At 34.1% G+C, this 21,773-nt stretch overlaps 1 protein-coding gene and 2 long non-coding RNA genes across 5 annotated transcripts; 1 reads left to right on the top strand and 2 right to left on the bottom strand.

Moving 5' to 3' along the window:
• The first annotated feature begins 10,170 nt into the window (after positions 1 to 10,170).
• LOC117569834 (uncharacterized) lies at positions 10,171 to 11,456 on the top strand. 3 transcript variants are annotated; one of them, XR_004572282.2, is made up of 4 exons: positions 10,171 to 10,315; positions 10,374 to 10,474; positions 10,546 to 10,717; positions 10,779 to 11,456. It is a non-coding gene; the product is annotated as an uncharacterized LOC117569834 (long non-coding RNA). The 3 variants fall into 3 exon arrangements; XR_007955007.1 differs by having other exon boundaries at positions 10,365 to 10,474; positions 10,768 to 11,456; XR_004572283.2 differs by having other exon boundaries at positions 10,173 to 10,315; positions 10,768 to 11,456.
• Positions 11,457 to 12,246: 790 nt separating this feature from the next.
• On the bottom strand, positions 12,247 to 15,717 carry LOC117572641 (uncharacterized). Its single transcript, XR_004572533.2, has 6 exons — positions 15,665 to 15,717; positions 15,399 to 15,582; positions 13,463 to 13,634; positions 13,233 to 13,393; positions 12,945 to 13,170; positions 12,247 to 12,880 (listed from the first exon to the last, which is right to left on the bottom strand). It is a non-coding gene; the product is annotated as an uncharacterized LOC117572641 (long non-coding RNA).
• A 3,316-nt stretch (positions 15,718 to 19,033) lies between these two features.
• On the bottom strand, positions 19,034 to 21,219 carry LOC117565904 (uncharacterized). Its single transcript, XM_034245261.2, has 3 exons — positions 20,575 to 21,219; positions 19,212 to 19,298; positions 19,034 to 19,145 (listed from the first exon to the last, which is right to left on the bottom strand). The coding sequence occupies exons 1-3, from the start codon at positions 21,217 to 21,219 to the stop codon at positions 19,041 to 19,043; spliced, it is 837 nt and encodes a 278-aa protein (XP_034101152.1). The 3' UTR covers positions 19,034 to 19,040.
• Positions 21,220 to 21,773: the final 554 nt, after the last annotated feature.

Raw genomic sequence — 21,773 nt, 5'->3', positions numbered from 1 at the left:
CTGCTTTTTGGGGACGTGTAATGCCTACAAAATATGGAAAACCCCAAATGCAATCCATGTAACTGCATTGCAGTGTGTGTGCGTGTGTGTGTGTGTGTGTGAGTGTGAACAATAGGATGGGCAAACAAGAAACAAGCTAAATAAAATACAACACGCAGAAAACGAGAAACGAGTCGAGTCGAGTCGTCGACACTTTCAGTTTTTTAACTCAATTTTCAATAAAAACAGTGCAGAAAACTTTTTTCTGTGTTGTTAACTTAATTTCGCATGGCGCTGTTCGCTACTCGATTCTCGCTGCTCGCAGCTCGTTGCTAAAAGCATTTCATTGTTGTCCAACTCGTTCTTGCCAATACCCTGTAAAATAAGTCCAACGGGTATGCGAAGAGTTTAGGTAAAATTCTTAAAAAGTAATGATGTAGAGGTTGACACAAGTGAATTCACCAAATAATAAAGCCTAGAGTTTGTGCAATTTCATTGTCCAATTAAGTATAATAATATTCTGTAATATTGTACAAAATTTATAGAATTTTTCTTTAACTACATTATAAAATAATACTTTCATTTCGACAGCTAACTTGTTGATTCTCGGTGTGCCTTTTAATAAACTCTTTAAGTTGAAATTCTCAAAATTTTATCATCTAACTTGACAACTAACCAAGTGAATTTCGAAATAATAAAATCTGGAGCTTATGCAATTTCATAGTTCAATAAAGTCATATGATATTCTGCAATATTATTAAGAAATTCATTGTTATATTCTTTAATTACAATATTAAATAAATCGCGCATTTTAACAGCTAACTTGTTGATTCTTTGCACTCATCTTCTTACATTCTTTAAGTTCAAATGCTCAAAATATCATCAACATACTTGATAAATAACCAAGTGAACTCAGCAAGTAGCGAATTTAGATCTCTTAAATTTGATGTATTCAAACATTTAAGTTTGTATTCCCAAAATGTTTATCAAGCAACTTGATAACTAGCTAAGTGAACTCAGCAAGTATTAAATCTACAACGTTGAAATTTGAAATATTTAACATTTAATATTTAAAATGTTCATCAAGAACACATCATTTAAATATCAAATCATGTTAAATTTAATTACTGCTTTACAGGGTATTTGGTCATCGATCAACTCTGTTTTGAGCGTTTTGACTTGTTTTGTTATTGTCAAGCTGGGCAAGTGTGTGGGCGTGGCATCCAAAAGGCGAGGCAACGGCATTTTACACGCACTGAAAGATTTCACTTACATTGCATAGCAACGCTGCATTGGAGTGAGAGAGTGAAAAATAAAAAGAGAGAGAGAGAAAGAGAGATGGAACAAGAATTCGGGGAGTGAGTAAAAAGGACATGTAAAGGGGTTTTTCAGCGGATGCTGCATAGGGTAAAAGTCTACAAAATGCAGTTAGTGTCAAATGTGAGTTAGTATCAGCAAAAGCACACACACACATACATAGACACACACACATAGACACACACACATAGACACACACACACACACATGTTAACTGCAGTCCGGAAATTCCCAAGTTGTGCGCAAATGGCTTAACAGTTTCTTTGGCAAACAACATTTGATAAATAACGTAGCAACAGCAGAAGAAGCGACCCAAAAAAAAATCTAGAAGAATAGAATGCTTGAGAAAAGTGAGATTCCATTCTAAGAAAGAGAAGAAGCGAGAGAGAGAAAGAGAGAGAGAGAGAGAGAGAGAGAGAGAGAGAGAGAGAGAGAGAGAGAGAGAGAGATAGAGATAGAGATAGAGATAGAGATAGAGATAGAGATAGAGATAGAGATAGAGATAGAGATAGAGATAGAGATAGAGATAGAGATAGAGATAGAGATAGAGATAGAGATAGAGATAGAGATAGAGATAGAGATAGAGATAGAGATAGAGATAGAGATAGAGATAGAGATAGAGATAGAGATAGAGATAGAGATAGAGATAGAGATAGAGATAGAGATAGAGATAGAGATAGAGATAGAGATAGAGATAGAGATAGAGATAGAGATAGAGATAGAGATAGAGATAGAGATAGAGATAGAGATAGAGATAGAGATAGAGATAGAGATAGAGATAGAGATAGAGATAGAGATAGAGATAGAGATAGAGATAGAGATAGAGATAGAGATAGAGATAGAGATAGAGATAGAGATAGAGATAGAGATAGAGATAGAGATAGAGATAGAGATAGAGATAGAGATAGAGATAGAGATAGAGATAGAGATAGAGATAGAGATAGAGATAGAGATAGAGATAGAGATAGAGATAGAGATAGAGATAGAGATAGAGATAGAGATAGAGATAGAGATAGAGATAGAGATAGAGATAGAGATAGAGATAGAGATAGAGATAGAGATAGAGATAGAGATAGAGATAGAGATAGAGATAGAGATAGAGATAGAGATAGAGATAGAGATAGAGATAGAGATAGAGATAGAGATGCTAAATAATATCAGTAAACTAAACTACACTACAAATAATTGTTGATCATGTTATAAAATTTTAGTTTTCCTTTTACAAATAAGAATTTGGTCTTATATGAAATGGTCTTACTTGAAATTAAGATGTGTTTTTTTTTAATATTAAGATTTGCATGTTCTTGAGGCACTTTTTAGAAAAACTTCTTTGTATTCATACTAAAATTTTGAGTGTAGAACTTTTTGTTTTTTTGTGTTCGACAATCTGGTATATTTTGTACTCTATATTTCGAACGAAGTAACACATCGATATACCAAATATGGCCTTTGGTTTATTTTAGTATTTTTGGTATATTTTAAAAACAATACGGCACAGTTTTGCTATTATTCAAAATGGGTGGCGAGTATCTCACAGTCGAGCACACTCCACAGTAGCTTTCTTGTCTTCATTAAAATTTTAGCTTAGTATTAAATTTAGCCAAAATAAATTCATTGTAAATTTACTTATTGATTTCAAACTTGTTCTTCAATGAATTGTATTTTAATTGCTTACTAATCTTCAATTAATATTTTCAAGGTTGCAAAAAAATTATTAACAAATTTCTATATGTATTTTATTGTATTATATTTTTATCGTACATTATTCCTATTTTTTTGTACATTCAAATTGCTAAGATGTTAATAATAGAATGCTTGAACAAACATCTTTTCGAAAGCAGTAAAATTAGAATCGATTAGCTCCAATTAGCTTTTACCTTGCTTTATCATAATCACTTAACAATTGAATGCTGAAATTATTAAAGTTTAATATTATTATGAGCAGTGTTCATAAAAGCCAAACACTTGAATCAAACTCAAATCAAAGTCAGGTGCTGTAAAAGAGCTTTGCTCGGCTATCAAATTAAACGATTAATGTGAGGCCAACGTCTAGGTGAATGCTTAAATTAAATGTAATAAAGGCAAAGGCATAAATTGATGAATTTGATTTGATATTCGTGGAAGCAAAAAATGTTGTTGTATTGTTGGAAATTTCAAATTTGTTGCTTGTCGCTGTCGCTTTACTCATTTGCATGTCTAGATTTTCATTTCAGAGAGGGAAAGCGAATAAGAGAGAGAGAGAGAGAGCATGCTACTAGTGGCGACATCTAGCGACGGCATTTGTGACATAAACCAATCAGTTTTTCCTGGAAAATATTGCCAGAGGAAGGAGGAAGGCAAAAGCGACGATAGCTGCATTGAGCAATAACAAATATTCGTACTTATTTGTGAATCATATCGAATATCTTGAATGGGCCATCGCTCATGTGGCACACACACACACACACATACAATGCAATTATTATTGTTGTCATTTTTAGTCACTAATCACTCTCGAATAACGGGCCGCAGTCGATGTGAATGTGGATGTGGATGTCGTTGTGGATGCCGCCGCCGGCAGCGTCATAATAAAAATAATGATGTGACATAAAAAAAAAAAAAAAAACGAAAGAGGGCAACGTTGCCACAAATATACACACACATATCGATATCTCCTCTATGTGTGTGTGTGTGTGTGTGTGTGTGTGTGTTGTCATAAATCTTTCATTGATTGCAAACGAAGACATCGAAGACAACGTTGACAACGACCCAAGATGAGCCGTAGCAGCTGGCTCGATTGCTCGTTCTTTGCTCTCTAGTCTGGTTTTGCTTTGCCGCGAGATTGTCTGCTATGTGTGTGTGTCTGTCTGTGTGTGTGGCATGTGGTTGCTTCGGGAGGCAGACAGAGTGCCACACACAAGGTGGCGCGAAGCAATGCGAAGCAATGCCAAGCGGTGGTTGCTGTCGATGTTGAAGTCGAAGTCGATGTGCCAAAACACAAGCGGGGCAAAAACTGAAATAGATATAAATGTATCAACCGACGACGACGCTGTTGCTCATTTCTTTATACACTTTGCAATCGGGTCAAACAGCTAACACGTTCAATTGGTAAGGAAGCTTAATTGAAGCAACTAAAGTATTTCTTTAATACGAGTAACTTCCACAATTTGTATCTGATCGCAATCAAATTTTCAGGTTATTATTGTATTCACCAAAATTCGCAGCTGAAAATTACGCTTGTTATTCGATTTTATTAATATGCGGGGCCGGAAGTGGGCGGGGCAAAAATTTGAAACAAACTTGATCTGCGTGCAAACATAACAAATGCTGTCGGAAAAAAATTATAGCTGTATCTCATATAGTCTCTGAGATCTAGGTGTTCATACGGACGGACGGACAGACGGACAGACGGACATGGCTAGATCGTCTCGGCTGTTGATGCTGATTAAGAATATATATACTTTATAGGGTCAGAGATGCCTCCTTCTACCTGTTACATACATTTCCTGCCGGCACAAAGTGATAAGACCCTTCTATCCTATGGGTAGCGGGTATAATTATAAACTAATACTCTGTAGTATATCGATATACCAAATATAGGCTTCGGTATACTTTAGTAAAGTATATTTATTTACTTAGTTGTACTTTTTTAGTATATCGATATACCAAATATAGCCTTCAGTATATTTCAGTATTTTTTAAATAATACCGTTGTCGGCGACGACGCTGTTGCTTATTTCTTTATACACTTTCCCATCGGGTCAAACAGCAAACACATTCAGTTGGTAAAGAAGCTTAATTAAAGTGGAGAATACTAAACATTATTTATTATGCCTTAAATTAAATTAAATTTATTTATTATTAATAAACTAAAATGTAAAATAAATTGTATTTAATTACTTATTTGTACTCTTTAGTATATCTATATACCAAATATAGCCTTCGGTATATTTTAGTATATTGTTTTTAATAAGAATTGAAGTGAAGGAGAGGACGAAACAGAAACTTTTTTATTATGAACAAACAAAAATTAAAATTACTTATTTGTACTCGTTAGTATTTCGATATACCAAATAAAGCGTACGGTATATTTTAGTATTTTTTGCTTATTTCTCCACACACTTACAAATCCCGTTAAGCAATTAATTAAAAATAAGTTTAAATAGAAAACTTTCTAACAATTTGTATTTGTTGATTTCTTATCAAATCAAATTAAATTTATTTGTTTACTTAACTGTACTCCAAATGTTCCAAATACAGCCCCAACTAAATTTTCAGTATTTTTAATATATGGCTTTTGTATATTTTAATAATAATACCCTACAATTTTTCTTTTATTGCAAATTACACTCGACTGTAGCTTTATTACTTGTTTATAATAGATTTCATAAATGTATTTATATATTTTATAAACAGAATAAAAAAAAATTTTATATATTTTGTTATTAATAAATTTGTTGTTAAATAATGTAATTTAAAAGTTATTATTTTAAATTTGTTGAATGTAAACAAATACGATTAAAGTTACGATACAATAAAAGTTATTTTAAGGGTATTTGCTAGTCGACACTTTGCGACAAACTTTTGTGTGTGCGTGACTCTCTCTCTCTGTGTGTGTGTGTTGGTGTTTAGTATTGTTATAGAAGTGTGTGTGTGTGTGTGTGCGAATATTTTTTGTTGTGTTCGTTTATCTTGTTTATCATGGATTTCATTATGGCTGCGGTTGCGTGTCTTTTGCTTTGCGGTGGCTTATGTCGCCATTCGATTTTGAAAATGTAAATCTCTTGTACTCATCCTGTGCCATCATCTTGCGATGCCCTCTGCCTCTCTCTCTCTCTTTGTCTCTGTCTCAACGTGTTGTTCGCGTCGTCATCGTCGTCGTTGTTATTGTTGGTGTTGGCGGCGTCGTTTGTCAACATGTCAGCTGCGCTGATTGGTGATTTCGATCTGAATTATTAAGTTGCTTTTAATGCGTTTGCTTTTGCTTTTGCTTCTGCTTTTTGCGTTTGCTTCGTTCGATTTTATGTGGCATACTTTTCAGCGCCCGGCGGCAACACTGCGAAAACAAAAGCGGCCAACAGCAACAACAACAACCAGCAACAACAGCAACCAACAACAACAACAATGAGAAGAGAAACGAGCGCATATTGAGTGCAAGTGGATCACTTGGATTCGCCTTCGCCTCGTAATTGGTTCCTTACATTATTTAGTGACATTTGACGTGGCTGCTAAGTATTTTTGGATTGCCACAGACAACCATCGAGAGTGCTAGAGAGAGAGAGAGAGAGAGAGAGACAGTATAAGAGAGGAAGAGAGAGAGAGAGAGAGAGATAGCGAGAGCTGATGGTTGAGCATGAGATATTTTGGTTGCGGCTTTCAAGTGGTTTAAGCCAAGTGCCAAGCGCAGTCAGCTTAAAGCACATCGATAATAACCAACAACCAAACATACAACAATGATGGATGAGGCAAGCTTTAAGCAAACTGCAAATCTACGTAATTATTCAATAATTTTCGAGGTAGTTTTGATTACACTTACTATATAAATAAGGGGCATCAGGGTAGTATAGTATGTTAATAATATAATAATAATGTGATATGAATAATAATAAAAGTAATGATAACAAGTAAGAAAGTTACAGTAGAGTGTGCTCGACTGTGAGATAATAAAAAGTAATAAAAAAAGAATGTTTATAATATAAGGGACACAAAAATAGTATGGTTATAATATAATATATGTTAATAACGATATTATATGAATAAGAAAAATAAAGTTATTTTATAATATCACAAATATGTTAAGTATTACAAAATAATACAGAAATAGTATATTCAAATTATAAACAAAGGTCAAAACATAGAATGTTGATAATATAACAATGATACTATATGAATACAAAAACAAGTGTGCTCGACTGTGCAATACTTGCTAACCATTTTAAAGAAAAACACTAGTGTGAGGTATTATTCTTAAAATATACCAACTTAATATACCAAAAATATACTACAAATTATAAAAAGTCAGTTTCTGGTACTACTACTACTACATTTAAAATATACTATAAAGCACAAAATATACCAAATTAAAAATTATAGTATATCAACATCTATAGCTTACACGGTAAAAAAAACGCAAGAATTGCAAAAATTCCTGTACTTATTTAACTTAAGCAACGTTTATCTTAGAGCCACGTAAAAGCAAAACAGTGTGGTACTATTTTTAAAATATGCTAAATTAATATACCGAAAAATACTAAAATATACCGAATATTATATTTGGTATATGACTATAGTATTAAATACAAAATATACCACATTCTCAGTTATTTGATGTTCAAATATTATACAAGATAGTATATTAAAATACTAAAATCTGTGGCCTACTTTTTTTAAAATTCTGGTACTTATTTAGCTTAAAAAATATTTATCTTAAAGCCTTATAAAAACAAAAAATACCAAATTAATATACCGAAAAATATTAAAAATACGACGAAGACTATTTTTGGTATATCAATATAATCCAACATGGAAAATATACTATAAAGCACAAAATACACCAGATTATCAGGTAATTGTAGTAAACAAATTATTCAAGACAGTATATTAATATACTAAAATCTATAGCTAAAACAACGTTCATCTCAAAGTCATATTCGAGGCGAGCAAATTTATCATATACAGCTTATATTATACATATATATATGAGCTATCGATTTCAGTATTTTAATATACTGTCTTGTATAATATATTCTGGTTGCTATTGCGTCGAATGCAAATTGTCCAAATAAATCCGGGAGGCGCAAAAGGCTTACACATAGACCACAAAACGTGGGCAAAACGACTTTGATAAACCGAAAGAGATTTACGAGCCTGATTTCAAGAGATACAAATGCGAAACACACGTGCTTAGTGAGGAGAGGGGCGAGGAGGGGGAGAGGGGAGTTTGAGGAGTTTTTTGAGGTCGTCCGTCGGCAGAAAAGTTTCAATTGCATTTTCGGCCAAGTTACTTGTGGCTTATCTTTATTATCGTCGCTGTTATTAACACACAGCCAAGGTGCAGGGGTAGTCTATGTGTGTGTGTGTGTTTGAGTGTGTGTGTGTGTGTGCGTGTGTGTGCGTGTGTGTGTTTGTGTAGTGGCTCATAAAGTATGTCATGTGTCATAAATGACAGATTCTTAGGCATACTTCATTGATCCCTTTTGGCCGCAACGCTTTTACGACGACGCTTACACACACATACGTATAGAATACCACTACACACACACACATACACACAGTGAAATTGTTGCAGTATCTATCGCACACACACTCATACACACGGAGAGAGTGCGTGTTTGAAGTTTGCTTTTGATAAATGAATGGATTTTCAAAGGCGACGTTAATGAAATACGCACACAGCATGCGAGCGAGACAGAGACAGCACAAGGTGGGTCAGAGAGAGAGGGAAGGAAAGAGAAGGGGAGAGAAGGAAGGAAAGAGAGAGAGAGAGGAGAAGGAAAGTGAGTAGAAAGCAAGTAAGAGAGAGAGAGAGAGAAAGTAGACAGTAGACGACGCCGTCTAGCTCAGCGTGTGTCCTGCCAGGATGTGTGTGTGTGTGTGTGTGTGTGCTTCCATATATCCTTCAATCTATCAAACTCACGTGTCCGTCGTGTCTCAATTTACTCGCTTAGTTTATGTTCAACTGGCGGCGTTTCCCGCAGCCAACTTCATTCTCTCCACACACACATTCTCCACTCTGTCTTTCTCCCTCTCTCTCTCTCTATTTCTCTCCCTCTCACATTCCTTCTAGCCACTGTTTTGATAGAGTCCGCTTGGCATATTTATGAAGTCAACGCAGCGGGCACTGAAAGGACACAAAGCATCTCCGACTGCTTTGAATTTATTTCTTTTCTTTTTTGCATACAATATCAAGCATTAGCCATAACTAGTTTACTCTCAGAGATAAGTGTGGTAAATACTTAAAAAACAGTCTAAAAAATAATAATTTAAATTTGTGCTTACTAAGTATATCTTAAGAAAACTTTCATTCAAAGTAAATTTTGCATTAACATTAATTTTTTGTCATTTAAATTTGTGCTTTTGTCAGCTTATTAAGTTTACCTTAAGAAAACATTCAATCAAAGTAAATTATGCATTAACATTTAAATAGTTTATCCATGTTATCTTTTAACTATTTGAGAAAAGGCTTAACTAACAATTTCTACATTCAGTTCAGCTGTGAATTTTGAATTAGCAAAGTTTATGACCAGTTAATTTGTGAACTTTGAAATAGCAGTGCTTATGACCTATACATTTCAAATTGAAAAATAGTATTTAAAACACAACATTGAGACATAATTTAGTTAAACCAACTTAATATATTTAATTTTTAATAATTCAACATTTTTTAAATTTAGGGTAATTCAATATTTTAGTGAATATGGATCAAAATAAAATAATAAATTATGTAAATATTTAATACTTGATTAAATTTAATAAAATACAAATAATTTTGTCCAAAATGATCTCTCCATTAAGAGAAGAGTTTAAACAGTGTGACCATGCATTTTTAATTTTAGGATTTTTATGCTTTTGCTTTTAAAACCTTAATATTAACGACGCTATATAGATTACCTTAAACATGAGATATTGTAGGAAACACTTAACAATATAGTTATTAAACTATTTGAAAGTAAACTAAGCTAATTTATTTTTATCCATTCTTTAATATATATTCTTTAATATATATTTTTGATGTTTTCATTTTATTTGTAGTTCAATTTATTGTTTCTTTATTAAAAGGAATTATTGTTTTTCTAATCACATTACCTTTGCTTCAGCCCCAAAACTTTTGCTACATCCAAGTAGGCTTTGACATTTCAAGTTTTTCTTTATTTAAGTTTCCCTGTGCATTTTTCCTCAGTCAGTTGGCTAAACTCATCGGGAGCACAGCTAAACTGAAACAAAATTTTCAGTGTTTTCTTTTTTTTTTAATATATTTTTCGGATTTAATATTTTTTCTCAATTTTCTTCTTTTCTTTAAATATCGAATATTTTTCAAAAAGTATATTTTTGTGTACTTATATTTTAATAATGTGAATTAATTTTCTAAGCTTTTTCAGATGCTCCCGATCGATATGCAAACTATTTTATTAAAAATAATAAAAAACTTATTTAAGCTGTAGCTGGTACCAAAATGTAGAAGATTGAGGATTCTTCTTCAGTGAGTTTCAAGCATATTATATTATATATTTGTTGTTGTCTTCATAGTAATTATATTGTTTAAATTTGCAGCTTTGAAAGTATTTCTGAAACAACAATCTTGCGCACTTCTTTGATTTCTTCATTTCTAAACTGGATGGTACCATGAAATGCAACATGTGATTGGCATCCTTAAAATCTCGACGAATTAATATTTTACTTATTTGGAACATTGTGGATTTTCATGTACTAGATGGGCTGAAAAGTACAAAAAATGTTTTTTTTAATTTTTTCTTTTTTTTTTATTCAATTTAGTCTTCTTTTAGGTCGATACACTTATTCCAGCGATTTTCTAACTTTTTGATCCCATCTGAAAAGTAATTCTCCGGAAGGTCTGTAAATACTCCTCTGCAGCATCGATGATTTCCTTCCTAGCTCGCGGATTTTCACTTTCCGGTCAGCCAATACCATTTCATGTATTTTTTGGACATTTTCCTGTGTAACCGCATCGGAGGGCCTGCCACTGAGGACTTCATCGGTAGTGGAGGTTCGGCCACCAAGAAACTCTCGAAACTAATATTTCACGGTGTAATCTGAAGGAGCATGAGCCGCATAGTATTTATCCAACTTTTGTTTAGTTTCCGTCGCTGTTTTGCCTCTCAAAACATAATGTTTTATGAGGAAACGAAAATCGTTTTTTTCCATGGTCAACATGATGTCAAACACGTCAACAACTATCAGCTGTCAAAACAAAACTAAGAGCTGTATCGCACTGAATTTCAACATGGCTACCTAAATATGAATGGACTATAAGGAGCGACAATAATTTTTGCGATAGCAGCGCATTCTGGTGGTCAAGGAGGTTACTTTTCAGCCCACCTAGTATACACATTTCTTTTTATTTCGTAGTTATCACAATTATTTTCATCATTCTGCGGATGACACACATTCATTTTGTATACCAAATATTCCGACATCTTTATAATATATTATTTTATATGAACTGTATGATTTGTTTTAGTATATATAGTAATTTTATTTTAAGTGTTTGTTTAGTCTTTATTCTCTTTTATTTTTTATAATTTAATTCTCAAGAATGCATTTTATACATATGTTTTTGCATATAACATTTAATATTAGACAATTACAAGCAATTAATGAAGAGCAGACAACAATTGAAAAACAAAAGCAAAACAATAATAATTAAATATAATAAAAACAAATTTTATGGCTTTGAAATAAACAATATGACAACTTAATCTATACATTTGAGAAATTGAAAATTAATTTTTATTTCTACCTTTATTATGTTGTTCATATAATGTATTGATTTCTAATTGGATTATATTAAGAATTCTTAATGTAATACAAAATAAATTGGGACGTTATATCAAGCGGTTGATTTTTCTTTATTTAATTTTTTTTTTAATTCCCTAATTTTGTTTAATTTTCCTTTCATATATAGCACTTACATATATATATGTATATATTATCATGTAATAATCTAATCATATTCAGAATTCCCGATTTACATTATATTATCTTTAAATATTTCATCGTTATTCACAGTTGTATATATTTCAACTGAATTTCCGTTCATTTGTTAATATGGATATTAATATAAATAAATATACATATAAATTATCATGTAGTAATCGAATCACATTCAAAATTTCTTAAATAAAAAGTAAGCTTAATTTAAGTATTTCATCTATTAATATTTAAAACTATTTTCTACTAATTTCCTTTTTTACTTTAACTTTTCATGTGCTTCTTTCAGCTAATTTCCTTTCAGCAAGTTAATGAAGTATTTATGTTGGCTTTCTCTGATCACATTCATTAACACGGAAACACTGACTAAATAAAAATAGAAACGGTGCCAAAAAAGGGAAAGGGTTTTAAATTCAATTTAGACAACAATGCGGTGTTATGTTAAAATGTATCTACTGTTTTTGTATAATTTCCGAGCGGATCTAAAAACAAGGCGAAACCCGAAAAACCGAAAAATGCCAGCGCACTCTCAACTCTCGACTCTCAACTCAACGCAGACACAATCAAATAAAGTCACGCCGCTTTAACATTTGCGGTTGTCCTGGACATCAGGACATCACAAAAGGGGTCAAGTGATGGACAGGTTCGTAGCCTGGCTGGGTAACTCGATATGTGCCCAGAGAGCGAGAGAGAGAGAGGGAGAGTGAGGCAGACACATGTGGATGGATGGATGCAGGCGCATAAACTTGCAAAAGGCTGCAGGACATGTACACGAAATTAATTTGCAACGAAGGGCACGACGCGCTTTTAATCCAACATGATATCGCCCGCAAAATGCAAAACGTTGCCCATTGCCTGGCATCATCAACGGTTCGCTCCTCCACCCTCCCTCCTCCTCCTCGTCTCCTCCCATCCATGGAAGTGTTCCTCAACCGAGCTGCAACACAAAAATCAGAAAGCGGATTAAACGTATTCGTGAGAATTCGTCAACGATTTCACACCTGTTCGACAGCCAACACACTGTGTCCTGCTCCCTTTTCTCCTCCTCCTCTTCACCCCTCCTTCCATTGCATTGGCTGCGGCATAAAATGCCAATTAGAATTTCAAGTTCGCAGTCCGTTGAGCTTCCCTCTTTGCCTCGAGTTGAACTTCTGGACAAATTGTTTGTTGCCTGCAGGGGGCGCTTTATTAACTTTACGCCAAGCCAGAGAGAGAGAGAGACAGCAACTAAGAGAGAGAGAGAGAGAGAGAGAGACTGAGTTTGACCAACAACTTGAACCGCAACTGACCTGTGTCCAGGCTCCAGGCTGAGACTTTCGATTTTCCGATGTTGCTGTTGCTGTTGTTGGTTCGTTGATTTTCCCTCTGCCAAACGCGTAACGCGGAAATGCACTCAAAATATTAAATGCTTCAGTAGTTTGCAATTATTGAGCCGAGTTCAGACTTCGCGCTGCTTAATTCATAATACGAATGCACACACAAAAATAAAAAAAATAAGTAAAACAACAGGCAAACAGACCTTTCTGTTCCCAGACATCTGTCCACACACACACACACTCTTCACTCAATTGTCCACTTTCCTGCTTAAAGCCACTCGGATTCCGGGCAACAAATTTGCGACTCTTCGTCAGACAGACAGAATCTGGCAATCAGTTCTTCAGTGGAAGCTTCACTTTAGTGCCATTTATTTGCTGCAATTATAACATTAAAAGATTCATTTATTAAAAATATTAAATATTATATGTGTTAGAACATATATGAAAATTGTGGCATTCATTTTTCAATCATATTTTCATAGGTAAAAGTTTTCATATTAGTTTGTTAAATACGCTGATCGAAGTTTAATTTCATTCTAGTCTATTCTATTATTCTAGCAAATTTGTTCACAATTTTATATTACAAATATTAAATATTATATGTGTTATTTCTTAAAATAAGATAGAACACTAAATACAAATATGAAAACAACGGCATTAATTTTTCGATCATAAATAATCAATCTAAACTTATAAGGATAGTTTTTCATATTCGTTTATTAAATGTTCTGATCGAAGCTTAATTAATTTTTCTTAAATTATTTTATTATTCCAACAAATTTGTTTACAATTGTATATTAACATTTTTTTTAATATGTGTTATTTCTTAAAATAAGATAGAACACTAAATACAAATATGAAAATTGTGGCATTTACTTTTCAATCATAAATAATCAATCTAAACTTATAAGCATAGTTTTCATATTCGTTTATTAAATGTTCTGATCGAAGTTTAATAAATTTTTCTTAAATTGTTTTATTTTTCCAACAAATTTGTGTTATTTCTTAAAATGTGATAGAACACTAAATACAAATATGAAAATTGTGGCATTCATTTTTCAATCATATTTTCATAAATAATAAAACTACACTTATAAGCATAGTTTTCATATTTGTTTATTATATTCATATTCTTTTTCTTAAATTATTTTATTATCCTAACAAATTTATACACAATTGTTTATTACAAATATAAAATACTCTATATATTATTATGAGAGTAATAACAAAAATGCATTGCATATCAAATAAAATAGTACATAATAAAAATAAAATTATAGCATGGAGTTCACTAACATCTAATAATTTATAATATAAGCTAAAATTTGTAGAGCTAACACTTAAAAGAAATATAGTAAAGAAACTAATTTAATTTGCAAACAAACTTACGTTTAATTATACTATTTACTATCTATTCAATTTTATTTGACACCTAATATTGAATATGTGCCAATAAATAAATAAACATTTAAATATCATTACATTCTTTTATATTTTGTGAACTAGTTTCAACTTTAATACTTTTATATAATAATAATTTATGATGATTAGGGATTTAACATAAGAAATTCGAATTGATTTAACATCTGTAAAATTGAATATGTGACAATTGTAAATCATTATTTAAATTTCATTAAATTTTTGTTTAATTTGTGAAAAGCTTATAGAACTTTCTTAACTTTTTATATTCCAATTGTAATTTCGTATTTAAAAATTGTTATGTTCTTTAATAGTTTAAGAACTTATTTCAACTACGTATAGAAAACCTTAAAGAACTTTATCAAAATATTTGATTTCAATTTAAGAAATTACAATTACAATTAAGACAAACAATTTTAAATCAATTTTGAGGTAACAACAATATAAATAACCTTAAATTTATGAACTTATTTCTACTATATTATTTTAAAGAAATTGTAATCAAAAATAAATATTTAATTGACACAAAAACAATTCTGAAAAGAATTAACTTCAATATAAATAAGACTTCTTAGCCAAAAATGTATAAACTTAAGTATTTTAACTATGGAAATGCTTAAGAAACTTCCTTCTGCTTATAATAAGATTAAAATATTAATATAAAACTAAATATAGATGTGAATAATACTTTTTAACCTAATACACAGAAAGTTGACTTACTTCAACTATCAACTGAACACTTCAAATGTTCCACTCTGATTTAAAATAATTCGAAACTCGATTTCGATGTCACGCATCCTTTCGCTTTGCTAATCTTCAGCCACCTCCTCTCTCCATCGAATGTCCTTTTTCTTCTTCCTTCTTTTTCTTCGCATGACATAATAAAATATGCTTATCAAAGTCTCTGCAAAGTGCATAAAAGTTTTCTTATTATATCAATACTATCTATAGTAATATGTGTGTATGTGTGTGTATTCCATATTTACCAGAGATTGGACATTACTTGACATGCTTCATCCATTCAAAACACTTTTTCGAGGGTCTGCCAAAAAGGCGTTGAAAAATACATACATACATAAATGCCGATTAAATCTTTATTTTCTAGCTTGACGCACGCAATTCCTGGTTAACGTCCTGCGACCAGGATATTTGGTTACTTCGCTATTTTTTTTTTGACTGTTGACAGACATGTGACAGCGGATGGGCGTTTTTTTGGTCGCTTGATCGTGCAACCTGATGATTTAATAACTGGCAAAAGCTGATTAGGAGTTGGGGGGTGAAGTGTTGAGAGGGGAGGATATCGAGGATATCAACGCATCGCCAGTGTCCTAAAGTAAAAAGGGGTTGCAAATATTGTTAAAGGTGGCAGCAAATTTGTAAGGGTGGCATGAAAAGAGGGAGACAGGGAGGGAGAGGGAGAAATGGAGGAAGGGAAGGGAAGGGAGAGGGAGGGAGTCAGGGTTAGCTTACCATCAAGGATGACGCCGCTGCTGCTTGTTGCTTCCCTTGCAGTAGTTGTAGTTGTTGTTGCTGTGGTCCGTTGTCACCGCAGCGTAGCGCGGTCTCTCTCCCTCTCTCTCTGTGTGTGTGTGTGTGATTGATGACAACTCAAATAAGCGATGATTGATGCTTATTTTACACTTTTCGTTACAACACACGGCGACACATGTTTATTTATGTATGCGTGAGAAGTGCATGCGTGTATGTGTGTGTGTTTGCATCGGCGGCCGCTTTTTTTTGTTCCTTATAGTATATCGGGATTATTATGAGCACACGTTCGAGCGTCTCCAGACACCGACAACAGCAACAGCAACAACAACAAGAACAGCAATAACAATGGCGGGCGCCGTCAACGAGCCGCAATCATCAATGTTCGCAGGAACCGTTAGCCGCCGGCCAAAAAGTGGGTGGCAATCTGTGTTAGTGTATTGGTAATTGTTTGAATACGCTCCATGCGTGTGCACTTGTGTGTGTGTGCGTCGGTGTTCTTGTGGTTTACTTATTACTGCGCTGCTGCAATACATCATCGAGCTGCCAGCCGCGAGACGATGACGACGACGACGACGACGACGACAGCACAGGAGAGATTCTGCACATCACACTAACACAACAATAGTTAATGTTAGCCCAATTGAATTTTAGAGCAGTGAAAAGCCGCAAACGCGCTGCCAATGTCAGGCAAAATGTCCACGAAGTAGTAGAGATGAGAAAACAACGACGATGATATCAATGCATCGATGATCTAACGATATCGATATTTTTGGAAATTGCATTTACTTTACATTTACAAATTGATCAGTTTCATTAAACACTTTTCTATTATTTGTTAGTCAGTTAAACTCCGAAGGGAACTTAGTGTTTATCAAACTTCAATACAACAATTTTGTGCTCTAATCGATTAATGCAATACATCGATAACGATGCAGTGCAGTGAAAAGTTGTAAACGTGCGCCAAAGTCAGGCAAAATGTCCACACACGTAGTAGATGATATCGATGCATTGATGTTCTATAAACATATCGATATTTTTGGAAATTTTATTTACTTTACATTTACAAATTGATCAGTTTCATAAAACACTTTTCTATTATTTGTTACTCAGTTAAACTCCGAAGGGAACTTACTGTTAATCAAACTTCAATACAAAAAATTTAGTGCTCTAATCGATTAATGCAATACATCGATAACGATGCAGCGCAATGAAAAGTTGTAAACGTGCGCCAAAGTCAGGCAAAATGTCCACACACGTAGTAGATGATATCGATGCATTGATGTTCTATAAACATATCGATATTTTTGGAAATTTTATTTACTTTACATTTACAAATTGATCAGTTTCATAAAACACTTTTCTATTATTTGTTATTCAATACAACAATTTTGTGCTCTAATCGATTAATGCAATACATCGATAATGATTTGTTCACGCTTTATACTGATCGCCTTCCCGTTTCTACTAACAGCCATTCACTCCACAGTGTAAAATACCCTTGGGGCAATGGCAGCAACGTCACGTCACTATTTGCACCCTCCCCCCACTCCTCGGCAAACAAGGAGTACACTCCGCACAACCAACGTCTGCTGTCGCGCGCACAAAGTTAGCGGCCACCACATGCAACATCATCACATCACATCACATCACATGAACGTTAGCAGCTTTTGTTTGGCTGGCTGACACCTTTAAAATGCATCAATGCCACACGCCAGCAACAGCAACAGCAGCAGCAGCAGTTGAAAATTGCAACACAAGCGTAGTTTCAATTATTATTCCTCAATATCAATGCCAATAATGCTAATTTTCTTAAACGATAACCACTTGATGCTTATGTGAATCCTTTGTAATGTATTTCACCCGCGTCACATGGTGAATGGCAAATTTATCACATGTAAGGTGGTTTTGTCTCGACACCGCAATTAATTAAACGCATATAATCTTTAATTAACTCAATTTAAATAAAAACAGTAAAGAAATTGAAAATATTAATCATATTAATCATAGCATTGTATGTTTTCTATTTTTGCATCATTTTTACCACTTGCGCTTTGTGCTCATTTGTGACGTCAGCAAGGTCAATGACCGATGATTAGAATGCACGAATGGGGGGCATAAAATACATTTAAATTTGGTAGCGACAGGTGCATTAATTATTTAGCGTTTGAACTGCTGTCAGTCAACTGTCAACCATCAACGAATTTGGCATATGAGTAACATCAAATTTGGCATTTTAATTCTATACAGTTGGGGGGCAATTGGAATTCAATAATCGACAACGGTCGTTATCGATATTTTCCTTGATTAAAACAGCAGTTATCCGTTCGCTGTTTCTAACAAATTATTGATATTTGGGAATATCTAAATATATAATGCTATTATAAACCACAAAAGCTTTTAAATAATCTTTTTCCAATTGATTTCTAATCGGTGCACTATCGATTACACAGTCACGATCATCACGGTATTATGTTGCAGCCCTGGATCTCTGCAAATGGCAGTTGCAAATTTTCGCGCGCGTCGGTTGGCTGGCATCGCGTTTTTCGTCGTATTTTTTTCCTTTTTTTAAGTGATATAATTAAAGTGAGTGTAGAAAAAGTGTAAATTAATGGTTTAAAGTGAAATAGTGATAGTGTAAAATGAAAGAAACCAGCACACACAGCATAATAACTCTCCAATTGGATACGGAGGTAAGTTCCATTCACATACACACACACATTCATAGCTACATTCAACAATTCTTATTGGATTCTTGAAAATTAGACTTTGATGTATTTGTTATAAGAAAAATGCAATTAGTTTGTAGGCGACAAAAAAAATTGAGTATTTGGTTGTTCGTTTGGCACATTCGCTGTAGTGTCCTGAGCAGCGCTAGGGCTTCGCTGGCGGCTGCGTCGATCGCAGGACAAAGATGGCGGCTGGCGCAGTGTTGGGCCGGGCTCTTGTGACGTCATTGGCCTGGGGCATTGGCCACAGCTGCAAGAAACAAAGAGAAGGCGAATTGAATTCGCTGCAAATAGCGAAAGTCTTTGACTTACATACCTTTCTATGCGGACGGCGAAATCGCTGTCGATGCACTTGCTGCAGCTTGCCATTGGGCAGCAAGGAGCGTTTGCGCTGCTGCCACGACTACGGGGGCGAAAAAGAGATGGCAATATGTATTTGGTTTGAATATTATGAATTGAAACTATTTGAATGGAATTTTTTGCTGTGGGGAAATTTATGGAATTGGAATTTAATTTTTTTTTCTTTTTTAAGTCGGTAAAATACATATGTATTACAAAATGAACATTATTTTTTATGTAAATAAACGGTAAATTAAATAGTGCAAAGGGACTTTTCCAAGGGAATTTTAAATATCTTTTTAATATTAAGGTTTTTAAGGAAAAGTTATGAAAAATGCATTAAAAGTGTTTTGGTAATTACATTTTGAAATTGAATATTTAAATTAAATTTAGAAATTGTTATTAGGAAATACACATGTTGATTAGAAAACATGCACTTAAAAATTTGAAGTATTAAATTTTTGTTATTAAGGGTTTTAAATGCAGTTAGTTGAGAATGCATAGTCGAAACTACTTAAATAGAGAAAGAAAAATAAATATAAATATATAGTTTGGAAAAATTGTAATTTTGACGAATAAGAAATAATGGATCAGATGAGAATTAATTTTCAAAAATTATTAAATAGAGACAAAGAGGCATAAAAATATAGATTGGAAAAACTTATGGGAAAAAATTGTATATTTGACGAATAAGGAATAATGGATAATACTGATATTAGTCGAGAATAAGTATTACAAAATAATAAAATAGCGAAAACGAGATAAACATAAAAATATAGATAGGAAGTTTCCCTAAGAAATAATGAATATAATAAAATAATGAATGAATAAAGAAATTTGCATTTGAAAAAATGAATAATCAAGATTTTCAAGAAGCTGTTCGACTTTTTATCTTAACGTAAACGAAGTGGAGTCAATCTACTCGACTATTTCTCTCAGTGTACATGAAGTGGAGCCAAGCTGTTCGACTTTTTCTCTCTGTGCACCGAATTGAAATCAAGCTGCTGGACTTTTTCTCTCAGTGTAAACAAAGTGGAGTCAATCTACTCGACTATTTCTCCCAGTGTACGCGAAGTGGAGTCATGTAGCTCGACTTTTTCTTTCAGTGTACCGAAGTGGAGTCAATCTTCTCGACTTTTTCTCTTAGTGTAAACGAAGTGTAGTCAAGCTGCTGGACTTTTTCTCTCAGTGTACCGAATTGAAATCAAGCAGCTCGACTTTTTCTCTCAGTGTAAACAAAGTAGAGTCAAACAGCTTGACTTTTTCTCTCAGTGTAAACAAAGTAGAGTCAATATACTCGACTATTTCTCTCAGTGTACGCTCTGTGAAGTCGAGTTTACCTGCAAATTGACGTCGTATTTGATGCGTTGCAACAAAGTCGGCGCCAGGAGTTGCAACTGTCGCTGCAGCCAGTTCATGCCACGTTGCAGATCCTCGTTGTCCATGTGGCAGATGTACAGGGGGCAACCTGTGCTGCGTGCCACATGCTCGAGTCCAAAGGCATGTTCCACATCGTAGAGCTGAACGCCATCGCGATGCCGTGTGGCAACGAGCAACACCGGCTTGCCACGCATTGCCTCGTGTTGCAAGCAACGTTGCAACACCTCAAAGTGTTGTTGCAACGTCTCGTTGCTGGCACTGAGATCGAAGCAAAAGATCAGCGCATTGCAGCTGGCATAGTAATAAGGCCAGATGCGTTGCATGTCCTGGCTGCCACCGACTTCGGTGAGGAGCAACAGTGTGACCAGATCTTCGATACGATAGCAACGAACTCCGTTCGTTGGCCCCAAATCGTCGGCGTCGCGTTGCTTCCCACTCAGCTGCAGTCCCAATTGTGTCTTACCACTTCCTGTGGCACCCAGCAGCAGAATCTTAAACTGCGCTGCCGCTGTTGCAGCCGCTGCTTGTGGCGACTCCTTGCAACACCGGAAGCAGCAACAACAACAGCAGCAAAAGCGGCGCAGCTTATCGCACAGCAAACCCATTTAACACATGGCGAATTTGGTAATTGTTTAAGCACTCGTTTTTTTTTTTTTTTTGTCGTTTTATTTATTTGTTTACATGCAGCGGTGGCCAGCTGATTTGGTTAAAAGTTGCCACTGGCAACGACATTGGCCTTGTGTGTTGTGGCTTAAGTTGCCATGGCAAAAGCCACGTAGTCGCTGTTAACTGCTTGCCTTAACATTGCTCACAATTTACGATTTAAAAATGCATTTTATTAGTTTTTATTGCACGTTAAAAAGCTGCTGCAATGTTAAGTTTGTGACTGTTATTAGCAGTAAATTAACCTTAGCAGTTGCTGTTATGCACAGCACTGTTACGTTAACAGCAGCAGCCGCTGTTAGCCAACAGCATGCTTCGGGATGTTGTCGCTAGAGGTCGCTTTGTGCCAAAACTTTGGAAATATACCACAAAATGTCCTGCAAATGTACTCAATGGGAATTTTGCTAGGACTTTCGCTAGGAATTTCCTCTTATGAGGAAATTTAAGCAACACTTTTTCCCAAGTTTGCTGCAGGGAAATTAAAAGTAAAAATGTA

Source organism: Drosophila albomicans, chromosome X (genome assembly GCF_009650485.2).
Source record: "Drosophila albomicans strain 15112-1751.03 chromosome X, ASM965048v2, whole genome shotgun sequence".
Classification (NCBI taxonomy): Eukaryota; Metazoa; Arthropoda; class Insecta; order Diptera; family Drosophilidae; genus Drosophila; species Drosophila albomicans.
This window is presented reverse-complemented; position numbering and strand designations above follow the sequence as displayed.

What these genes read in the sequence shown, in the direction of transcription:
- LOC117565904 (XM_034245261.2), bottom strand. Translation starts at nt 21,219, where the DNA reads ATGGGTTTGCTGTGCGATAAGCTGCGCCGCTTTTGCTGCTGTTGTTGT. An exon ending in AATACGACGTCAATTTGCAG is followed by an intron (nt 19,299 to 20,574) that starts GTAAACTCGACT and finishes TCGCCCCCGTAG; the next exon opens with TCGTGGCAGCAGCGCAAACG. An exon ending in TTCGCCGTCCGCATAGAAAG is followed by an intron (nt 19,146 to 19,211) that starts GTATGTAAGTCA and finishes TGTTTCTTGCAG; the next exon opens with CTGTGGCCAATGCCCCAGGC.